Source organism: Pseudorca crassidens, chromosome 6, assembly GCF_039906515.1.
Source record: "Pseudorca crassidens isolate mPseCra1 chromosome 6, mPseCra1.hap1, whole genome shotgun sequence".
NCBI lineage: Eukaryota > Metazoa > Chordata > Mammalia > Artiodactyla > Delphinidae > Pseudorca > Pseudorca crassidens.
The window spans coordinates 16,609,206-16,631,999 of NC_090301.1; the positions used below are offsets into that span (position 1 = coordinate 16,609,206).

At 41.5% G+C, this 22,794-nt stretch overlaps 1 protein-coding gene across 3 annotated transcripts in view; it reads left to right on the forward strand.

The window, feature by feature from the left end:
* The window catches only part of EPHA4 (EPH receptor A4), a 143,717-nt gene that overhangs the window by 88,894 nt on the left and 32,029 nt on the right, over positions 1-22,794 (forward strand). For all 3 annotated transcript variants that reach the window (XM_067740442.1, XM_067740441.1, XM_067740440.1), the window contains exons 6-8: positions 17,361-17,485; positions 18,498-18,657; positions 19,834-19,945. In XM_067740442.1, the coding sequence (XP_067596543.1) occupies positions 17,361-17,485; positions 18,498-18,657; positions 19,834-19,945 (397 nt within the window). The remainder of the gene's footprint in view (positions 1-17,360; positions 17,486-18,497; positions 18,658-19,833; positions 19,946-22,794) is intronic.

Consider the following 22,794-nt stretch of genomic DNA (forward strand, 5'->3'; position numbering starts at 1 on the left):
TTCTTTTCCCTTCACTCCTACATAAGTATACACACATGTTCATTTGTGAGAAGGGAAATCAGTTCACCAGCATTCACCCTAAACGCTTGACAGTCTTAATGCTGATTTGCTTTTCATTCCTTAGTGTTATGCTTGTTCCTTCGGACACCACGGCCAACTTTTACACCCTACGGAGAAGCCATCGAGAGATCTGAAAAATAAGTACTCTACTGAGATGAGAAATGAATAGCGCAGGGCTAGCAAAGGTTCTGGATGAGCTTCTAAATTGTCTAGTTGTCACTCCAGCTGGCTGAATGAATGGCTGTCTCCTCAGAGGAGCCAGAAGAGACTCTATAGGGTCCAGTTTGCAACTAAACATCAACAAAAAGATCCAGACAAGCTTCTATCAAAGCTTCACTCACCCCATACTGATGTCTTTAAAGAGTTTTTTTCTTTAAACACGGGGAAAACCAAGAGCCGTGCTGCAGGACTAATCCTGCATTGAGAGATCTTAAATCTGCAGAGACTATTAAAACACCTGTCCCTGCTGTACAGAGCCTTCTCTGAAACTCTGTCCGTGCGCTGTTTTCATGCTGGTATACAGCAAGAGAGCATTTTCTGTGTATCCTTCAGGTAGACTCGTGAGGATTTCTTTTAGGTTTTACACTTTAAATCTGTCAAGATAAAAAAAAAAAAAATCTGTCAAGATAGGCATACCTTACGTAGCTATTTCTATGAGTATTAAAAATATATTTTTAATGGATCGTCCCCCTCTGTCTACCTTTCACCCCCAAGACACACACAGGCGGGCGCACACACACAGGCGGGTGCACACACACGCGCGCACGCACACACAAATATTTTCCTCCTTGGCTTGGGCCAGAAGAATGGAAAAGTTTCCATTGGTTGCCCCAAAACTGCAGTAACAGAAACAGAGAGATGGTGCCACACATCACTTGCCTCGTGAATACCGTGGCTTTCATTGGGAAAGGTCACTAATGATTTTGGTCGCACATGTGAAGGTTGGTACCCCAGAGTGCTGGAATCTAGCTGAACAGTCAGTCGAATGGCTGCCAGTATAGACCCATAGCTGAAGAAACAGCTCTGACATGAAACTCCTTCTTTCCCTGTTCTGATAGATTGGTCAGCCCACCCGCGAGGAGCTCTGCTGTGGCTCTCCTGTGCTTTATGACAAAGCACCAGAGCTACTCTCTAAAACATAATCTATCTAAAATAGCTTACGGGGAAAATGGTAGGGATTTGCCACCCTTCTTGGAAGGGAAGGGGAGAGGAAGAACAAGAGGAAGGGTGGGCCACTCCTTTTCGCCTGGCATCTTCTAAAGGATAATCTATGTATATGAATGTCTCAGGCAGTTTGGTCAAAAAGCCTCTTTGATGAAAGCTGGGGGGTAGCGAATTTACAAGTTTCTTATCTGGGAACCTTTTGTCGGTGGTGTGTGCATACAAACACAACCTCAGTGTGTAGCTTCAGCTGCGCAGCGGGTGCTAAATAGGGACCCGCCTCCAGCGAGTTTGCTGTGTGTAACAGGCTTGGATAAGACCCATCCATTGGAACAAGCACTGAAAGGGGCAAGCTCACAGTGGCTCCCTGGAGAGTTGGTGTTGTCTAGGTAAGGTACTGCAAGCTGTGAGTCTGCCTCCTGAATCCCACCCCCCCCTTTTCTAAAAAAAATACACACACACATAATAAGTGTGTATTTTGAGCATAATAGCGTGAAGGTGGATGAGAGCACAGCTTCCTCCATGTCCCTTTATCAAAGCCAGGGCAAACATATAAACAGGCCAGGGATTTTGAATACGCAACTAGCTGAAAGCTTAATCAAGTGTTCCTTCCCCTCTCCAAGATAATCAAGGACTTTTTTTTTTTATATATATGAAAGTTTCAGGTTATCCTAAGCGTTGCTGGCGGAGCCCTTACTTGCATTGAAACCCACTGAATTCGATCCCGATTCTACAGGGCTTCAGGAGAGCAAGGTTTTAGGAAACTTTCTAGGAGGATGCTTTTGGAGGCTTGGGAGTTCTTGTTGCTAACGTCAGCGGTCCCCAACCTTTTTTGGCACCAGGGACCGGTTTCGTGGAAGACAATTTTTCCACAGGGGATTGCGGGGGAGGGATGATTCAGGAGGTAATGTGAGCGATGATGGGAAGCAGCAGATGAAGCTTCGCTTGCTAGCCCGCCGCCCACCTCCTGTTGTGTGGCCCGGTTCCTAACAGGCCGCGGACCTGTAGCGGGGACCAGACCCTGGGGTTGGGGACCCCCTGGCTAACATCATCTCATTTTCCCCATTTAAAATAGGGGTAGGATTGCCATTACAGTATGTAATCAGGACACTTCTTGCTTTGTTTTCCATTGAAAGCAAGAAGTACAAATACAGCAGAATCTTGCCGTACGAACATTGAGTGTCTTTATAACAAGAACAGTGGTCATAGTTTTTAAAAAGCATAAGTTATCTTTACAGCCCTCCTTGTATACATCAATGCTGATTAGTCAATTCATTAAGGTGTGGCTCTAAGAGGCTGGTAATATATTTAAGGAATCTTGATATAATGTAAAAGTGTACTGTTTGGGGAGATAGATAGATGGGAAGCATCTCACTGTTAACTCTTCAAGGGTATAACCTTAACTGTATGAGTTCTTTGGACGATGGCTTTCACTCTTTCTCTTTTCTTCCTTCCTTCCTATTTTAGAACACACACGAAATAACATTCATAAAACTGCTCATAGTATAATGGAGCCCTGCTCCAACATCTTTCTTAGAGACCGCGCTGTGGGACTATGTCTGGGTGAAATGTTGTTCTAATGAGGTCCTTCCGATACTTACAGATTGATTCCTGGTTGGAGCTAGCAATACTGAATTTTACCCTTCAGCAAGTTGTGTTAGAAAGGCCCCAGTGAGATGCTGTGAACCTCCTAGTTTTAAAAATAATCAGGTCCTAAAACAGTTATAACTATCCTAATACTTTCTTTGTTATTCTTTATGACTACAAAAGTCATCTTGGATTCTCAAGCACAGACCCAGTTGGAGACACCTATTGGCCTTAATAACATTTTAAAACTGCACATCTCGGTTGTTCTCAGCCTCAGTCTTATAATGCCTGTAGGAGTTTAAACTCTGGCACGTACAGTTTAGTTTCTAGCTGATACTCCCAAATTAAAAAAAAATTAATTCTTTGGTTGGCAATTCCCAAGCTTAAAATTCCTTCCCATAAATGATGCTCTTTTTTTTTTTAACCTCTATCATAGCTTTCAAAAGAATTGCCAAAAAGATAGTTTCAGATAGGAGGGCTGCAAGAATACCATTTCATTGCTACATTTTTTGAGAGCGTAGCATGTGGTGACCGTTTATATATGAAGCATTTTTAAAACATGCTGGTTGTAATTTAACCCCAAGGTCTCTGTATTTCTACCCTCCCCTTACCAGTCACTTCTTTGCACTTGTCTATACAGCCAGCAAGAAACTGAACGAGAAAGGTTTGGCTACAAATAAAACGAAGGCTTCCTTAGGTAGTATTAAACCCCAGTCCCTCAGCATGTTATGGTTGGTGGATATTGTCCCCTGAGTATGATTCTCTGTGTTCAGAACTTTCCCAGACTCCCATATAGTGAAAACAAACTGAAAATAAGATGGAGAGCCTCAGTACTTCACCTGATTGGTCTACTTCCTGTTTCTCTCTCTGTCTCTCTTTCTACTTGTAACCTTCTACTTCACCATCCATGGCCATCACTTCTCAGTATTTAGCCATTGTTCTTTCAGCCAAGCAGCATTTGGACTTGGAAAAGTTCCGAGTAGCATACAACACATAGATTTGCAACCAAAATTGTATTGGAGTGTTTCCTCTGCCTACCTCATCCTGTCAGGGATCATCTGTAGCCTATAATTTCATGCTCCACTTTATTCTTTGTCAGATATTTTTCATCTCTGTTTTTTTTTCTCTTTTCTGCCTATGTGTTTCAAAATGCAATAACAGAAAGAAAGATGAGTTACTAAAAAGTAATTTCAAAGATAAAAATAACAATGGCTGGTGAAAAATGCTTACCATTTATGGAGCTTATATACTCAATTTAGGGTCGCCATGACTTTATTTTTGAGCAGCTCATGAGGTCTTTTAAAATAACCATTTGGAAGAATAGGTATCCTGTTCCAACTGTATATGTGATGGGGAATTGGATGGCTCAGGAAATGACTAATGGGACTCTGGACCTTTCTGTCTTTAAGTCATCTTCTTGTATCTGAACTGCATCATAAGTGGTCCAAGGCCTGACCATCTGGCAGCCACTGAATGGCTATGGTAATGGAATTGGTCTCAGTCCAGGTCTTAGTCGACAGGTGTTCACATCATAAGTGACACTAATTGACTTCCTATCTTTCAACTTGGAAGACAGTGGACTGTCACTGAGACAGTGATGGGGAAGGAGTTATTCATGACATATTCAGGCTCCACTGAAAGCCAAGAAATTCAGTACCTTGAGCTGGCACCAACCTGGCACCTTGCAAATATTGTACTTGTCTCTTACGGGTTCCATTAACCTCAGAAATAAAAAATAAGAATCTAATTGCAGTAGATTTGCCATAACTCAGAATGGCGAATGCTGTCTTTCTGAGGTTACATGAGCCTCATGTGTTGAGGCTTTTTCTCTTTATTTTGTATTAGAGTAATTAGGTGCCTCCTATGAAAATTTTATATAAGGATGAAAAAAAGAAATTGGATTCTTGGCCTGTATGATGGTATCAGTCAGGCTATCTGCTTTTATTTTGTGATTTTTTTCTTTGTTTGTTTTGGGGTTGATTACCAGGTCACTTCTTCACAGCAGATGATGTGGATGCTACCCTTTGATGGAGAATTTAATAAGGCTATCTTAAATGCCCTTGTGAAATGGAAACCAATGTGAAGAAGTAACTTTGAGGCTTTCATTAGCATAAATTTCAAAGCATAGAATTCAAGGGGCTTAATCTAACACATACCCTTTTCTGTGGTTCCAGGTATCTGAATCATAATTTATTCACTGTCACTGGGGCCATGACCTGAGGGTGACTTGGCCTGACTTGGAGGAGATTATTAGTGTTATTTGTATTAGCGTTATTAATATTTTGTTCCTTGAATTTTCCTAGGTTTGTCTAAGGGCTTTTTTTGTAAACTACGCAGACAATTTGGATATCCCTGTAGCAAGTGGCAAAGCCATACTCCTGAATTAGTTATCACACTTAAAAGTCAAGATGACAGCAGCCTCAGTGGATCTATTTATTGAAGCAGACAGCCTCTTTTAGCAGAATGATCAATGCCTTACCTCTTTCTGAAAGGCTTTTCAGGCACAGGAAATCGTCAAGCATCTGATAGAGAGTAATGAACAAGGCTTTTTATTGGTCAGTTTCTGGAGTAGGCTTTTAAGCATTTCTGCCTGTAAATGTAGAAACCTGAGTGTGAAAGTAAAAGGCAAGAGCAAAGATTTACTGGGTGCATCTATCATCCTGGCTTTTAGAGTCTTTGTGATTAATACATCTTTAATTGGGGACTGATCTAGATGCCTTGGATGTCAGAAAGCTAAATGTTACAGCATTGTCTCATTGGTTCCTAACACAGCAGGACGATTAGCAGCTGTCTGAGTAACAAAAGAACCTGAAGCCCACAGCACAGCTTTTATTTTCCAGATTTGGAATGCCTGAAGCTCTCCAGTGGAGCTGACAGCTAAGGGAACAGAAGCCTTCGTTCACAGCAGCTAATCCTTTTCCGCTCTCTGTGCTGTACTTCTGCTCAATAGGAGAAAACTTTTCCTTGACACCATCCTTCATATTGCAGATTAATTTCAGAGGGCATTGTCGGTCATGGAGGGGACTATATTGCCTAGGGCTCTTCATTCTAAGCAAGACACATAAAACAATTTCAGCTGAGAGTTTATACAAGATACTTTCCAACACACTGAGGCGCAATGAGAAGATTCATCTTCCTAGAGGCGTTCAGAGGAAACATATTTATTTAATTTTTTTCTGTTGTTGCTAGATTTACCCTGTTCTCTTATCTTAAAAAGGCTGTCTTGCTCAGACAAATTCTTACAAATCGCCTTCCAGTGGAAAGACTTGTTTTCCTGTTTGCCTCAAACTGGCATTCTTACTTAACAGGAAATACACACTGCATCCTGCCATGTTTCTGTTGGCAAGTGTTGGACTACCCTTGTCAGAACCTGCCAACAGATTTCTTAGTAAGCAAATAGAAAGTAAAACAAGCAGCTCTCAGACGAAACAGAAGACACAATTGTATTGCATCAGAGACACTCGGGTTCCCCCTAAGTCATTCCCAGTTAATTCTGGGGGGTGTGGCCTTGGTTTCACTTTGAGACATCACTCTCTTGTAATTCTACACTAATGGAGTGGCTATCCATGTAGGAATGCTAATTCAAGAGAGTTATTTTGAAAAGAAAAACAGGCATTTAAAGAATGCATTTTCTTTACTGTGGAAAGCAGCAATTGCTGTATGGCTCAGGTATTAAATATAGCGATTAAATAGTTATAAAAAAGCCATAATTTGCAAAAATGGGCATCTTTCATGGCACTTTCAGAATTTTTACCCCAGAGGGTTAACTAAAAATTGCGAATGGGTCTTTCTATTATTAATTTTAGTATTCCATCTTTTATACTCTTAGCTAACACTTTTATTTGTTCTTTAACCTTTTTATTGAAAAATATATACACATACAGAAAAATAGACAAGACAAATGTATCGTCCATGAATTATTGCAAAACAAACATCTCTGTGACCAGCAACCAGGTCGAAGAATAGAAGAACATTGCCAACCTTCCAGAAGCCTGCCTGCCTTTTGCCCCCCACTTCTTCCTTAACTCCAAATACTATTATTTTATTTTGTAATTAAATTTTCAGTTTCAGGTGATTCTCTTATTAGCTCTGTAGGTAGTTCTGAGATGATTCATCACCAAAGCTTTACACTTTGTCTGTTAACGGGGATCATGTCTAATTTATCTCTGGATTTCTGGCAACCAACAATGTACATAGATGGCCCTGAACCTAACATACAGCAGACCTAACATTTGCTCTGTTACTGATGCAGCTGATGCTGTGGAAGAAGAGGCCATTTAGCCTTCAAATCTCTAATTTCTTATCAGTGAAAGAAGGGGAGAGACTAGAGGCTTTTACAGATCAGTGGTTGAAAATGTGGGCTCTAGGACCTGACCTTTGAATTCATCACTTACAAGCTATAACTTGGGGCGAATTGTTCAAACTTTCTTTACCTTGTTTTTCTAATCTGTAAAATGGAAATAATAATAGTACGTTGCCTCAGAGGATATTTGTGAGGATTATATGAATTAATCCACGCAAGAGGTTGAAAACAATGCTTGGCTCTTACTAGTTACTCCATAACGCTAGTTGAGTGTGTGTGTTTACAGACATGTGATATGGAGAGAGGGTCACATACATACTTTTGAGTCAGGCAGACTTGGGTTTAAAAAATCTCATTTTATAGCTTTGGTCAAATCATTTCATTTCCTTGTGCTGCAGGAGTTTCCAAATAGAAAATCAAAGGTGCTAATGATAACTGTGGACTTGAGAGTTGCGAGGGTTAAATGATGTTAAGTGTGTGGAAGTGCCTTGCAGAGGAGGCCAAAAGCATATTTTTGCTCATTTGCCCATTCTTCCCTGTTTAGCTCTGATTCACGTGGCCCAAGTCTTTACCTGCATGAGCTGTCAGCTATTCAATGAAGACTAAACTCTTTTCTAAAAAGAAAACTAAACCAAGCCATTCTGAGAACACTGCTGTCTTTTCCCATTTCCCATTAAAGCAAGCTCAGCTGAATCCTTCTGCCCAACATTTCGTGATTCTGCAGAATTCAGTCACTGATAGAAGATCTGGGGCTGTGCTTGTGTCTCGTGTCCCTGCAAAGCTGCACAGTCTGTTCCTGGCATTGTTGACCCCCAGGGCAGCACTCGGCCAGTGTCTCACAAACAAGTGGCTCTCCGCTCGCTGTGGGTGCCCAGGAGCTGGAGTTTCCAAGAGGGAGACCATTCAGGCAGCTTTCAAGTGCAGCTCAATCTTCTGCAGGCCACGGTACTCCTACACTTTATTTTAGTTAGTTATTGTATGAAGATGTTATTGCAGCTCTTCCTCGACTTATAACGGGGTTACTCCCCAATAAACTCACTGTAAGTTGAAAATACATTGAATACACCTAACCTATCAAACATCATAGCTTAGCCTCGCCCACCTCAGATGTGCTCAGAACACTTAGGTCGGGCAGAGATCATCTAACACAAAGCCTATTTTATAATAAAGTGTTGAATTTATTGAATACTGAAAGTGAAAATCAGAACGATTTTCTGAGGACGTCTGCTAGCCCGGGAAAAGATCAAAATTCGAAATTCGAAGTACAGTTTCGACTGAATTCGCATTGTTTTCACGCTATCATAAAGTCGAAAAATAGCAAGTCGAACAACAGTCATCGTAAGTCTCGGACCATCTGTAGATGAAGGTGCCCCTTTTTTCCCTGAATGGCTCCACTTTACCTGAATGGGCCGCTGTCACCCCAAATGTCAGTTAGCAGGTTAACACGATAGAAAATTGTTTCCTGCTCAAGTCACATCCAGTTGGTGGCGAAGAGGGGGAGGGTCTATGGGGAGCTTCCAAGATGGACCCTGAGCACCAGCATGGAGCTGGCAGACTGTGGGTTAGAGAGGATGGAGAGCCCAAGGGAGCTATTTATGTGATAGATCTAGAAGGGGAGTCACTACTTCAACCCACACCCAGAACTCAGGGATGTGAACCGTCCTACATGTGAAGAGATCTAGGAAATGTGGACCTTGTCTAAGCAGCTCCACCCCAGAAACACTTATGGGAGGGGAACTCCCATTTTTGGGCAGTTAGCCACAGAGGCCTATCCCAAGACCTTCAACTTCTGTATGCAAACACTTAATGTAAAGGCTAAGAATTGCATCGCATTCCTTTATTTAAAATGTGGGTGATAGCTCTCTGTAAAGAATTTGCCTGAGATAATCTGCCATCCATTTCTCTGCAGAAATAAGAGTCTGAGTTAAACGCTTTGTAAAGTCTTGCTGTTGGATCACTTAGTTAAAGCACCATTAATGTCCCCAGAACAGATTCTGTCCCTCACTGGAAGCACAGGTCTGTTGTATCTTTTGGTAAATGTTACTGTACCCTGCTTTATGTTATAGTATTTGTTTAAAATAGATGCTGTATGTACTGACCTTGGAAATCATTTTATGGGAAAAAAAGTGCATCCCTCATACATTTTAAGTATAAGCTTAATATTAATATTTCCATATTTCAATATAAATGAACTTGATTTAATTCAGTCTCCTGAAGACTTTAGTTGAGAATCTGGCTCCACGTCTCTTGTTGAATAGGAAAAAAATTCCATATCAATTTTAGAATAATCAGGTTTTTCCATACCTTTTGTCTGTTTGTTTTAGAAACAATTTCACTTCTTGACTATGAGAAAATGTGCTTAGGTACTTATTAATGGTACAGTAGCTAAAAGCTATGGGGTGCAGAGCTGAGTTCTTACATCAGTGATGTATTCAGGGAGGGTGGATAGGGATTGAGTCTTTTAATGATTTTTATCTAAGGATTAGCAGAGGGCTAATCCAGCTGATTGATCGAATGTAGCGCAAACAAGATCGTGCGTCTAGGAAAGCACTCTGTGCACTGTTGAGTGCTATGAACTACTGCAATATCATCGTAAAAAATAAAAGTTGCTCAGTGGTGTTTGGTGCCTTACGTAATACAAAGCTCAGAGGAAGAATCCTGTCCTCCCTTTGGTGGGATGTGGAAGACAGCAATTCATATTAGCACCCGAGTTCTTAGCATCTCTGCGATGGCAAAACCCTTAATCACAAGGATATCATTATTGCTCTGAAGCATTTAATTTTGATGCTTGACAGTATTTTAAAATGCACCAACCTTTGATAAAGAGCAAATCAGAGCTGTGGCGTTGAAATGAGAAAGAAAGGGGGAACAAAAACCACCTTAAGCTCCAAATAATTCAATCTAAATATGCTATTTGCATTAAGCAGAGCTATGTATAAACTGTAGGTTTATTTTTCCTATCAGGGAAAGACCCCTTAAGTAAACATCGCCTCTTTAAATTCAGATCTTGGGGAGGGAAACAAAACTCTGCTGAGGTTAAAGACGTCTTCCCTCCAAACGATGGGCTTGAGAACCACAGGCATCCTTGGCTTTAGGTTTCTTAAGGTCCATAAAGGGCCATTTTCACACTTCCCTGTCCATAGGCTGGAGACCTTTTGTTGCATCTGTTTATTTCCTGCCTTATTCCTTTCTCCCCGCTAATTTGAGCCAGTAATGAAATGCAGTGGGTAGGTCCCCCAAACTCTTTATAATTCAACGCTTGTGATGCAGGACCCAAGAAGACAGTTTTACAGCCCACAAGTGAAGGACTATAGTGACTCCTTCCTCCCTTTCTTTTCTCCATGTCTCTTTTTCTCTTCATCCTATTGGGGTGTCACAAGGACCAAACTGCTGCAGTAAAATGACTTGTAGGTGTTTGATGGCAAGTCATTGAGGAAGTGAATAAAAGAAAATTGCAGCATTCACATCGGTGGGGAGCGGTTAGAACTGCTGAGCTTTGAACCAAAGAAGGTGAAATTTACCATTTTCCGAAAAGGAGCCACCTCTGTTTGACATCAAAGCATCTCCTGTAATTGTTCATTGTGAGACTCACGACTGTTGGAAAGTCATGATGGAGCCCCGAATCTAGGCTATTTGTTTATCCAAAACACACATAGAGATAAAACCCACCTGGGCCTTCGGGATGCGCCGTGGTCTGCTCTCAAACCAAAAGTAATCACAGGTACGTGGCCAATGCGGATTCTACGGAGAAAGCATTCTCAGTTTCTTGAGGGTATGTATTATTTTGAATACAGAATTATTTGATGGGGAGAGAATTTCTCTTTGCTTCCTAGTGGAAAGCTCAGATCATTCAGCCTCAAGCTTCGGTAAAAGTTTCCTTTTATCCTCTTGAGTTTTTGCTCCATCTTTAAAAAGTGATATTTTCCTACCATTTTACTTGTTTCCAGTGGGTGCGTGGAAAGACAGTCTGTTTCACACACTTAATCTTGCTGTCCCTACCCTGACTGCAGAGGGCACTGTACTTGGTTACCCTGACACTTCAACAATGATGTTCTTTCCGTGGGATTTCAAGGATATATGTGGTATTAAGGGCTGCCCCTGGTGGTGACGGTGCTAGTGAGTCTTTAGAGATAACTCTGCTATTGTCAAACTGGGGGGCTGCTTGGGGCTCTTTCTGGATTTAGGATTCTAACTGGAAGGGAATCTCAACACCACTCACCTTTGTGTTAGGGCGTCCGGAAAACTATTTGCATATGCCCTCCAGATACAGAGGAGAAATACCGAACATATTGTCAACGCCCTCATCCAGGGAAAGAGAAGTTTCTCAAAATGCTATATGTAACAGGTGCAGTGAAAACTAGTTTTAATGTTAACTTACTTTTTTTTTTTTTTTTTTTTTGCGGTACGCGGGCCTCTCACTGTTGTGGCCTCTCCCGTTGCGGAGCACAGGCTCCGGACGCGCAGGCTCAGCGGCCATGGCTCACGCGTCCAGCCGCTCCGCGGCATGTGGGATCTTCCTGGACCAGTGCTCGAACCCGTGTCCCCTGCATCGGCAGGCAGACTCTCAACCACTGCGCCACCAGGGAAGCCCTTAACTTACTTTTGAATGACATTTTACAGCCTGTGTGTTCGACAGAAGTTCAGAAGCGCCAAAAAAGCCTTAGGAAACAGACTCCATTTAAAATTAGAATTGTCATTTGCTTCACTCCTGACTGTCAATATCTCAGTTAACCTAAATAGCAACACCAAACCCACAAAAGGCCATCTGAAACAGGTGCAGATATAAAGTTGTTTTAGGGATGACTTACTTCTGATACTTTATATTTAGAAAACATCTTGCTGGCTACAAAGAGTTTTTTTAGATCTGTTTAAACGTTTAGTTCACCTTTATTCATTCGACAAATTTATTGAGCACCCACTATATGCCAGACAAGATCTTGAATAGCGGGCATATAGAGATAAGTCTTGTGCTTATAGGTTGTACATTCTAATAGCCTACATGCTTGTATCTGAAAGGAGGGTGTTTTACAGATGGGAGAATGGAGGCAAGGAAACTTGTCCAAGATGGCAGCCAGTAAATTTCAAACCTGGATTTTTATCCAAAATCCTTTTTAAATTCATTGAGTTTTTCCCATCAAATTAGTAAAATGAAGACTACTCCGCGTGGCTAAGGATGCTTTTTCATCTTTACTTCATTTCATGTGTCCTAGATGAGCCCTCTGCCCCCACAGAACCAAGGGGCTAGTGATTTCCTGAACTTTCCAGTCACATGTGCAGCAGTGCAGCTCTGATCAGCCATCCTCTCCCCTTTCTGCTTCTTGTTTGCCCCAACAAATCAGTCTGGACCACACTTCCCCAACCTTAGTCCAAATCCTCCATGGTTCTTTGTGTAATCCACAATGCACTCCTCCACATTCTGGCTTCTTATCCCAGTTACTGTCTGTTTAGTCAAGTACTGTTTAAGTTTTAAAACATAAATGCCTGTTTAGCTCTACTTTAAGTTATCCTCAAGCAAAGGCTTAAAGGACATTTGTAGAATGATTGAATGATGATTGATGTGTCAGCATGATTTGTAAGTGAAAAGAAGAGGAAATGGAGGCCACGTTTTAGATTCAAAACTACTGAAATCCCCTTGAGAGTAATAGGAAAAGGTGGTCTCAGACATCTGCATCTCAGGACAGTGAAAATTCTGCTCTAAAAATTTGAAAATTAAGGGCTGATTTGAATTAAATCACAAATCTTTCTTTAGAAAGTACCCTTTAGGAGTTCTTGCCTTTGTGATTTTTGCATCCATCCGTCATGATTCTCTAACCACACTGCTGTCCGCTAGCACGACCAGCTCTTCTGGTTGTGTGTTATGTCAAAATTCTAGCCATTAAAGGAAGGCTGCTTATGTCCAGGGGCACAAAATTTCCTTAAAGCAAACATCTCTTTTATGAAGGAAGTCTGTGGGTAGGGAGGAATGCCTTTCAGTCTAAGATGTGTCCTTTTCCTATAATGAGCGTACCTACATCAACCCTCAGCTTCCTCCCAGCTTCTCTCACTCTTCTGCAAGTGTATTACGTGTCTGAAGACACGGCATAATGAGGAAGTCTCTTACTTCTCCCCATTGCCATGATAAAACTAGGATAAGAAGCTTAGCAGGAACTGTTTCTTGAGTTCTAGAAAATGGATTCTCTGGGTTGACACTAAAGAGTGTCTTCTCTGTCAGACTATTAAAAAATTCTCTGTCTTCTTTTTTTTTTTTTCAGTTAAGAGGCTAAAGGGATAAGATGGCACTTAATTGGATACCAAAGATTGTATTTAATTTAGCTTCGTTTGCCCGTTTCCCTCTTTGCCGTGTTCCATTGGTGCTCATTAAGTTTGTGGTTAGTGGATGCGTCAGTACGGAGGAAGAGCCAGTCTCCATAAGGTTTGGGAACGTAAACTGGGAGGCAAGCAGGACCTTTCTTCTGCTTGGTCTTTTTATGTGGACCAAAATTCCCGGTATGATGAGAAGCCTTCTTTTGAACTAAGGCACTGATTTGTCAAAGCTCCTATTAAACCATGTATCTGGGACGAGTGTTCAGTCTGTTTTTTTATTAGTCTTTTATCTCCTCTTCTAATTCTGTTGGCAAAGGGCAGAGCCCTGAGGTACTGGGACTCAGGATCCAAAACACTTCTAAACCGAGTAGGGTTTGGCCGTGTTTACCAAAGTGTGGGAACATACCAATGGTGGCATCAGAGATGATTTTAGGGGAGACCCAGATGGGACATTATGTAATACTGAGTTGCTCTGTGTGAAAGTTAGTTCCTTTTCCATTCTCTCTCAGTTCTGATTTCTCTAAGGTCAGAATCTCAAATTGGTGTCAGGATTATCCTTAATGCTTCTCTAACACTGGCTAATCTCTTTTTCTTGGCAAAGCATAGAGAGGCAAGAGCATTTATGCAATTTTTTTACATTTATTCATTATACTATTATTACGTATTCTTTAATGTATATATTATTTTTATTTGTATGGTTACCTGCCATTGATTGCACGTGATAACTCTAGAGGGAAGTTTTCTTTTGAGAAATAAAGTATGTCATCTTAAGAAAATTGTTATTTAAATCATAATCCAAGTTGCAGAGGGACGTGGTAGCAATTACTTGGGTGGCATGAGAAGACTGATGCTTGGGAACCACTGGGGGAGGGAAATGATTGAGAAATGCCATTGCCAAATGCCTCCTCTAGCCAGACGAGCCGCAGGCTGGCACACAAGGCACGGTGGTGGCTTCTAGATGTAGAGCTGGAGGCTGTATTGGAAGCAGGGTAGGAAAGGCGAGGAAAGAACCCTATGCGGCTTGTAACATGGAGGGCATCTTCTCTCCAAAGTGGCAGTGTGGCAAAGCCCAGTTTTTCCCACACTGGTGCTTTTCTTGCCAAAGAAGTTAAGAAGCTCTTCTCCAGGGGGAGGAATAACTGCCCTATTGACTATAACGCGCATCCCCGTTTTAGGTCCGATTCTCAATCTCACTTGGTCATGGGTTGCTTTTGTCACTATGGCCTGATAAAAATGCTCTTCTGAAAAAGAGCTGTTTGGAAAGAATTCAGACTTTACAGCCACACAGCATCATACTTTGTATAAATTACAATGATTTATTCTCCTTTCCTCTTTCATCTCATTTTCCTCCGTTTTTATAACAGCTGAGTAAGCATGCACTCTCGGTTTATTTTTTCACGTTCGTGCCTATGCATTTTCCAAGTAGGGCTGCATTAGGAATATCCGATTAGTTAACACGATGATATTGTTAACTGCCTGTCTGAGATTTTGTGAGCCCTCGGTGGAGCTCATATGCCCTTTGAATGACCACAGAAGCACCGCCGCTCCAACTCCCGAAGTGGGAATCAGGTTCATTTCCCACATGCAATAATTTAGGGATAACCCAACCAGAGAGAAACCGTCTTAGTTCATCAGTGCGCTCACTCCAAGGGCAGCTGGGCAATTCTTTCCCGAGACATCTGTCTGATCAGGATCTGATCCAGAACATTTCTGAGCGTAAGTTCATTTTATAACTTTACGATTTTCCTCCCTCCTGCTTTCTTTCTAACAGCCTCACTTTTCTATTTCATTTCCCAATCCTGAACGTGAGAGTTGGGAGAGCCCCTTTTTATGGAGTGGATGCTAAAGTGCTCTGTTAGGCCGTATATTTATTAACTGGAGTGAAATGGCTTTTCACAGCCAGGCAACCTTCCTAGCCTCCTTGCTACCTCTATATTTAAGAAAGTCACTCCTTGCATTGTGCTGGACAATGGCTCTGTGTCAACCAGTAAGGAAAGAGAGAGAAGGCTTCCCTGGTGGCGCAGTGGTTGAGAATCTGCCTGCCGATGCAGGGGACACGGGTTCGAGCCCTGGTCTGGGAAGATCCCACATGCCGCGGAGCAACTAGGCCCGTGAACCACAACTGCTGAGCCTGTGCGTCTGGAGCCTGTGCTCCGCAACAAGAGAGGCCACGACAGTGAGAGGCCCGCGCACCGCGATGAAGAGCGGCCCCCGCTTGCCACAACTAGAGAAAGCCCTCGCACAGAAACGAAGACCCAACACAGCCAAAAATAAAAATAAATTAATTAAAAAGAAGGCTCAACATTAAAAAAAAAGAGAGAGAGAGAGAATGTGGGGGGCTGCAGGGGAGCCTTGACACAGCTAATGAGTGCATTTCCGGTTCTCATTATCCACAGGTGTTCCGTGGCTTTCATGTGTCTGCTGCGCGTCTCTCTGTTCACTCAGTTTGCTATTACTAACATGTGGGTTGCCTTTGATGGAGGATGTATTTATTTTCTGTATCGAAATTTTACTTGTGTTTATGCCTGAGATCCAATCTGGAATAGCTTTGGGGGCGGGGGTGGGAGGAGAAGGAGAAATAGGGAAGAGAGTGTGTGTGTGTGTGTGCATGTGTGTGCGCGTGCGCGTGTGTGTTACCATCTCAAGGCACCCCTAACAGAGATGCCAGGCTGTCAGATGGTCCCCTCCAAGAGGTGCTCTCTGCTGGATTAGCTTTAGCAGGAAGATTCCCTTGTGTGACATGTAACTTTGGTGTATCTAGTTGCATCTCTTGCCACCAGCATACCTGTCAGATGTGATCAGAGGGTTTGCAGCTAGTCCCATTCCATTTTCAGATAATTTATTTTACTTTTTCTCTTTTTCTTCCTCTGAGTTAGGATTTGGCAGTTGTATGTGCCGGGAAAGTGCAGGAGGATAGCCCAGCACCACTCTGTTGTTCCTCAGTGGCCGCTTTTGGACGTTTGTTTTCATATATATTCACAATTTGAGAATGAATACAAATATACATTCCATTAAGGAAAACCTCTGATCTCTGGTTCTATAGCAGCTTGGTTAGATAAGATCACAGATTTCGTGGACGCTCCCTCTTCTTCCTGGAGACGGCACATTTGTGCCATTGTTGGTCACCACAGAGCTTGATAGCGGCTGGCTGGAGATGCGACCACCACAGTGGAGAAGCAAGGGTTAGGTGGCCTGGGTTGATAAAAGTTTCTGCTCCCCAACCCTGATAATACAGCTGGTGGAGGACGGCTTTTGTGTCTTTCTCAGTGGAAAGAAGAAGGTTTGCTACTCAGCAGGCAAAAGCAATATTTCATCTCTTGTAAAAGAGTTGCAAAATGCCATATATGTCCAGAGAGACTATCATGGCTTTATTTGTGTTCTTCATTATTTGCCTGGTTGTGTTCAAACTGGAAACTCTTACTGTAATTAAGCAATGCTTTTATTTATATTGGAAAGTATGTACATTGTTTGCCTTCTGGCATTCCCTGCAGTACCCTTGGAAGAGTTGCAGAGTCTCTTGTCTAAAATTAAAGACCAATAACACGACACTCAATTCTTTGGAGGTGGTATGAGATGCAGTTTCTCTGAGCTTAAGAGGAGATTTTCCAAAGGTTTTCATGGCTTGCAAAAAAATAAACAAGCAGATAGCATTCTCTATACCTACGGCCTTTCTGAGGAGTGGCTGCAGGTGCTGTAGAGGTGATACTGTAAGGCCTGTGGACTTACCAGACCACTTCAGAGATTGTCTTTTTAAGACAAACCATATACAAGAAAATATTGGAAAGAACCGTAAAATGGTATATGCTTTTGTACTAGGGAAGAGGAAAACAGGGATTTGTCAGAAGACAAGACAATCCTTCACAGTTTTCTAAAATAAGATGGTATTATTGACTGATGCCACCAATTTTTCCCCCTAAAGTAAGATATCTTTTCTTTTCCCCACTAGCACCCTCATCCATTGCTTTGGTCCAGGCTAAAGAAGTTACAAGATACAGTGTTGCTCTGGCTTGGCTGGAACCAGACCGGCCCAATGGGGTGATCTTGGAGTATGAAGTCAAGTATTATGAGAAGGTATTACTTGAATAAGCAAGGTTCTTCTCCTTTCTTCCCCCCAACCCCCCTTTCCTTCCCTCCTTCCTTCCTTCTTTTCCTTCTCTCTATAGTTTTGGTCAGTTATAAGTCCTGGAATACTAGGAAATCTCAAAACCAAATGCATTTTGCTTCCCAATCAAATCCAATTATGAATTTTATGTATTAAGTTGCTAATCTTAAAAAAGAGAAAAAACACATTATGTTCTAATATAACTGTATTTTTTCTTTCTAGTCCTGCAAATCAAGATAGCTAAGCTAAGAATGTCTTATCTATAAACCTTCTATCAGGAAGAGTGAATCATAAAAGTTGAAATAATGATCTGTTTAAGTAGATCGCTGCTATTCAGAATCAAGGTGTGGATTTTGATGACTTTTAATAGAAAATCAAGGAAAGAAAATTACATTCTTCAGCCTCTTAAAGTTATAGAAAGACATCATGTTTTACAAATAACTTGTCTCTTAAAGGACAGCATTCTGAAGAGAGTTATTTGCATTCAAGGTTGTCTAGAAAATGAACAATTGTCTCTTTCTTTTTAAAGGTAATCACTTATTGGCTTCCTTATTAAAAGCAGAAAGGGGACAGGATTTTTTTTTTTTTTGAAACCAGATTATAACATTTTTGACATTTTCTAGAATGGAAAATAGAAAAAGAAAAGGGACCTTCTTGCAGTAGTTATTTCTGTGAAATTGCTGGGTGTGGAGTGAGAAAAGCCATCAACCATCATCTAATGTTCTTTTCAAAAAAAAGATTACGGGTAAAGATCTGGATATGGTCAGTGTCAATAGCGATCATACCTGAACTCCACATTTCTTTCAACATCTAAGTAACAATAGTACTTCTAACATTGAACTGAATATAGTGTTTAGAGTTTATCAGTCTCCATTTACTTTCAACCTCTGAATGGACTGGCTTGGCTGCCTTAATACTGTATCGGAGTAAGTGGGAGATTTATTTTGCCACCTTCCCTAATTTTATCCTCTCGTAATGTAGGATCAGAATGAACGAAGCTATCGGATCGTTAGGACGGCTGCCAGGAACACGGATATCAAAGGCCTGAACCCTCTGACTTCCTATGTTTTCCACGTCCGAGCCAGGACAGCAGCTGGCTACGGAGATTTCAGCGAGCCCCTGGAGGTCACAACCAACACAGGTAACGAGTTCTGAGATTCTTTGTACAATCCAGGGCAAATCCCATTATGGTGAACGAAGAGGCTATACAGATTTTTGGTTAGGCAAACATTTTGTTGCAAAGGCTATTGCTTGAAACTAGATAACCAGTGTCCGTAACTTAGCACACCTCTTGCTATTTAGAGAAGAACATTTTTCATAACGGTATCTGATCTGTCTTTTCATATGATTGAAAAATGTCTATCTTTCTCCTGTGTTGAGCCTTCCGTAAACCATGAAAACTGGGATGGCCAAACTGACTAATGGACAGTTGCATAACTATCTTACATTAAGCTAAGGAGTTTTCTCCCTGGGAAGATTAGAGAAGGTACCAATTTTTTTTTTTTTTCTCTCCTATGTATTTCTAGGAATCTGTTCAAATCAAGTCAGATCAGTTTTTTTAAAAGCCCCTCTAGACAACTACATCAATCTTTCAACATTGTGAGTTGGACCAACTGGATGATTGAATCAAAATGTTAATAGAGGGCATACCTATGAATAAGCAATTTACATAAGACATCTCCCCTCCATAATTAACAAACCAAAATTGAGCCTACTGGATAAGGAGCTGGTGGGGCAGAATTTCCTACATTAATTCTAGAAAGTAATTTTATTCACAAATTATTAAATAGAATATGAATGAAAAAAGAAAGAAAGTACTCTAGAATAAAATCTGAAGGGGTTTGACATCCTTTGTGATTATCCTGGAAGGCTTCAAGGAGGAAGTGGCTTTTGAGCTGGGCAATAATAGACAGGTTTTTTATAGATGGGGTGTGAGGATGCAGTGGAGAGGTCATTCAAAACTGCTTGTCCTTTTGGCAATTTCCAGGTGTCTTTCTCACTAAGGAATTCATCAGATCCTTAAGTAAGAGTTTGGGCTGAGACTAGAAAGGAAGAGAAGAAAAAGCAATGAGTGGAAATGTTTACCATAGGATTTAATAAGAGTCTTCTGGTTGGAGTTCTTCATACAATTATAAAAAAGAATGTCTTTGTCTCATTAAGGCTGTCTTAGAAGATGCTGTTGTGTGAATACTTAACGTAGAGCAAAATAGGCTGTGAGCATTTCAAATGGCTTCAGAGAGTTGAAACTTGTGACAGTCAGAAGTTCTAGCGCTTAGGACCTTGCCCAAGGTGATCCTTGTGTAACTGTCTTTGCCAGTGCCTTCCCGGATCATTGGAGACGGGGCCAACTCCACCGTCCTGCTGGTCTCCGTCTCCGGCAGCGCGGTGCTCGTGGTTATTCTCATCGCCGCTTTTGTCATCAGCAGGAGGTAAGCACTTAAGCCACTCACTGCCCCTGACCCCCTTCCCAGTTTTTATGAGGGAGCTTTTTGTCTCCTCCACACAAAGCTGAGGCTTTTGATTAGCATCATAAACATGGCATTTGCAGCACAAACTCCCTCCTCTTTGCTTTGATCTCCCCACCCCGCTGCTAGAGCTTCCGGCTGGACCCTGGTGGCAGCCCTCACCACTGAGAGTCCTGGAAAGACCCAACTGATTGCAGGAAACTAAGCTGAAAAGCAGACCATCGGGAACTTTCTAGATATTCTAGGCTGTAAGGTGTTACATTTATACCTCTCTTAAGCCTGAACTGACTGCCAAAGGCCAAAAAAAAAAAAGCCATATAAAACAGACCTCACATTTGAGCTCTATTTGTCAACTGTGTTACTTCACCTCTTTGAGTCATTGTTTCCTTTTTGTAAAATAGGGATAATAAAATATCTGCCTCTAAGAGTTATTGACAGGAGAGTTTTGATAGGCAAAGTAGATCATCTGTCACACAGAGAGTACTTCAACATGATATTCATAACAGTAACCAAAGCAAGGAAGTGGGCATTCCATCTTCCCTTAGGAAAAGCCATCGACATTTCCAGAGAGTATCCTTTGAGCACTTCGTGGGCATGGCATTGTTCTTGGAAATGGATCTAAAACAGCAATTACTTATTCTATGAGAGTTTACACTCTAACTTGATACTTGGAAAACAGTCTAGAAAAGAGAGGCATAGAAAGAGCTTGACAGCATATTCTTTTGTGTGTGTGTGTGTGTGTGTGTGTGTGTGTGTGTGTGTGTGTTACAATAAAACTTTATTTACAAAAACAGGTGGTGAGCTGGATTTGGCTGAGGGCCATACTTTGCCAACCCCTGAGCTTGAAAGCATATTCTTTTGATCCAGTTTTTCTTATTATCATTGCCTCCATCAATTATTAACACTGCCTGGAGCTTCCGGAAGAATGGGGGGGAGGGGGTTTGAGGGGGCAGCTGCTCATCGTCAACGTGTGTCCACATCTAGGTCCTCTTTGTCTCACGTGTGAGAATCTTCCCCTTCTCCAACCTTTACGCCCCCACCCCCACCCCCCATGCCATCAACTGTTTTACAAGATGGGGCTTTTAAGAAAAAAGCAGAACCCGGGCATGTCAAAATGATCCTCTTAAATATAAATCTTTTCATGTCATAGAAGAGGAAACTGATACTCAGAAAGCTATAGTCCTTGTCTGGAGTCACTATATTGCTTTAGTGGTAGATCTGTTACTGGACCCCCAGTAGCCGTGCTTGGATCTCAGGCCACTGTCTGTTGCACTGTCTTTTCCTGGCTCATCAGTTGATGAGCTTATTGATGTCACAGCATAGCCTCTGGCTATTTCCACTGACCTGGGCAAACCACCATGATTTTCTCTCACTTTGTGGTACATTATAATTAAGGTGATGACCATATATCTTAGTTTGCCTGGATGGTTTCAGTTGTCACCCGTATTTATTAATATCATGTCTCTGCTCTCACTCTGCAGAATGTCCTGGTATATAGAGATCAATCATGATCCCTCTCGCACAGTACAGCACAACTCCTTATTGTGTGTGGGCACCTCCATTTGTCATCGTGTGTGTTCTTTTTGGTGCAAAGTCTGTTTGATTAGAGCAGTGAATTTCGTCTTGAAGGAGTTAAACCCACCACAAACACTCACCCCTGTTGCTGTAATACACACACACAAACATACATCTAGACATGCCCACTGTACCCTATATAATAGTACAGCTCAGGCTTCGGAAACTTCAACTTGGCCTGAACAGAACCTGAATTCCCAGAGTTCTTTCCTTTCCTGGCGTTTGATTTTGGAAGTCAATCAGGATGGACCTCTTTCTTATTCATCGTCATTTGACTTTGTGCCTGTACACATGCCAGGCTCATAAACACATGGAAACTATAGGCATTCATCTATATCCATCTGATAGCCAAGAGGAGGGAGTGGGATGAGGATTGTATAGAAATTACATGGGCTTTTGCTTTCGTTATTACGTATTTCTGCATTTGAAATTTTTACAGTGTATTATAAACAACTTGTGTCATCAGAAAATAAAGTTGTTGAAAAGTCTAAAACTAAGGAAAAAATTATTAATAACTGCCACTGCAAGAAATCTGTGACTGAAATCCAGTACCCCAGAATGTTCAGAACCATTTGAGAGAACGCTTGTTCACAGAAAGTGGGTCTCGTCTCGAATCTCAACCAGGATATTGGTTGGAAGAATTCTCTAGTTGTAGTCTGGCTTTCCTTTAGAGTTACTGTTTTTGTTTATTTTTTGTATTTTAAGTTGTCCTAAATACAGCAGTCAGACAGGAGTAATTAGAAATAAGTCACCTCGTTTTAAGTTTTTTTTCAGATTTTTTTTTGACAAAAGAAAAAAGAAAAGCAGATGAAAATGTAATACAGGAAGACAAGTTTATTAAAAGCTGTAGCTATAGAAAATAGCATCGCAAGCTTGATGACTTAATTTCCTTTCTGCTTTTTTTTATTGATCACTTTATTATATAAGGCAGGATTGATCGGATTTCCAATTATGAGTCCCCACCTTAGAGAACTGTGCCTGTCAAGTTACCCAGCCATGATCTTGTCCCTTCTCCCCCATTAAAAAAAAAAAATGTTACTTCCCAAGGCTGATAAACACTGCTTGGTGATTGGTCCTCAATGGATCACTTCTTAGAAAATGAAATGTCAACCCCTTGGCCTCCTATTGATTCTTCTTTAGTGTCGGACATAAAGCTGTCACGGAAAGGCTGCCTGGAGCCAGGTAGCTGACAGGCTTTGCAGCGGCCGATGCACACTCAGCTGATTCTTCTCCGCAAG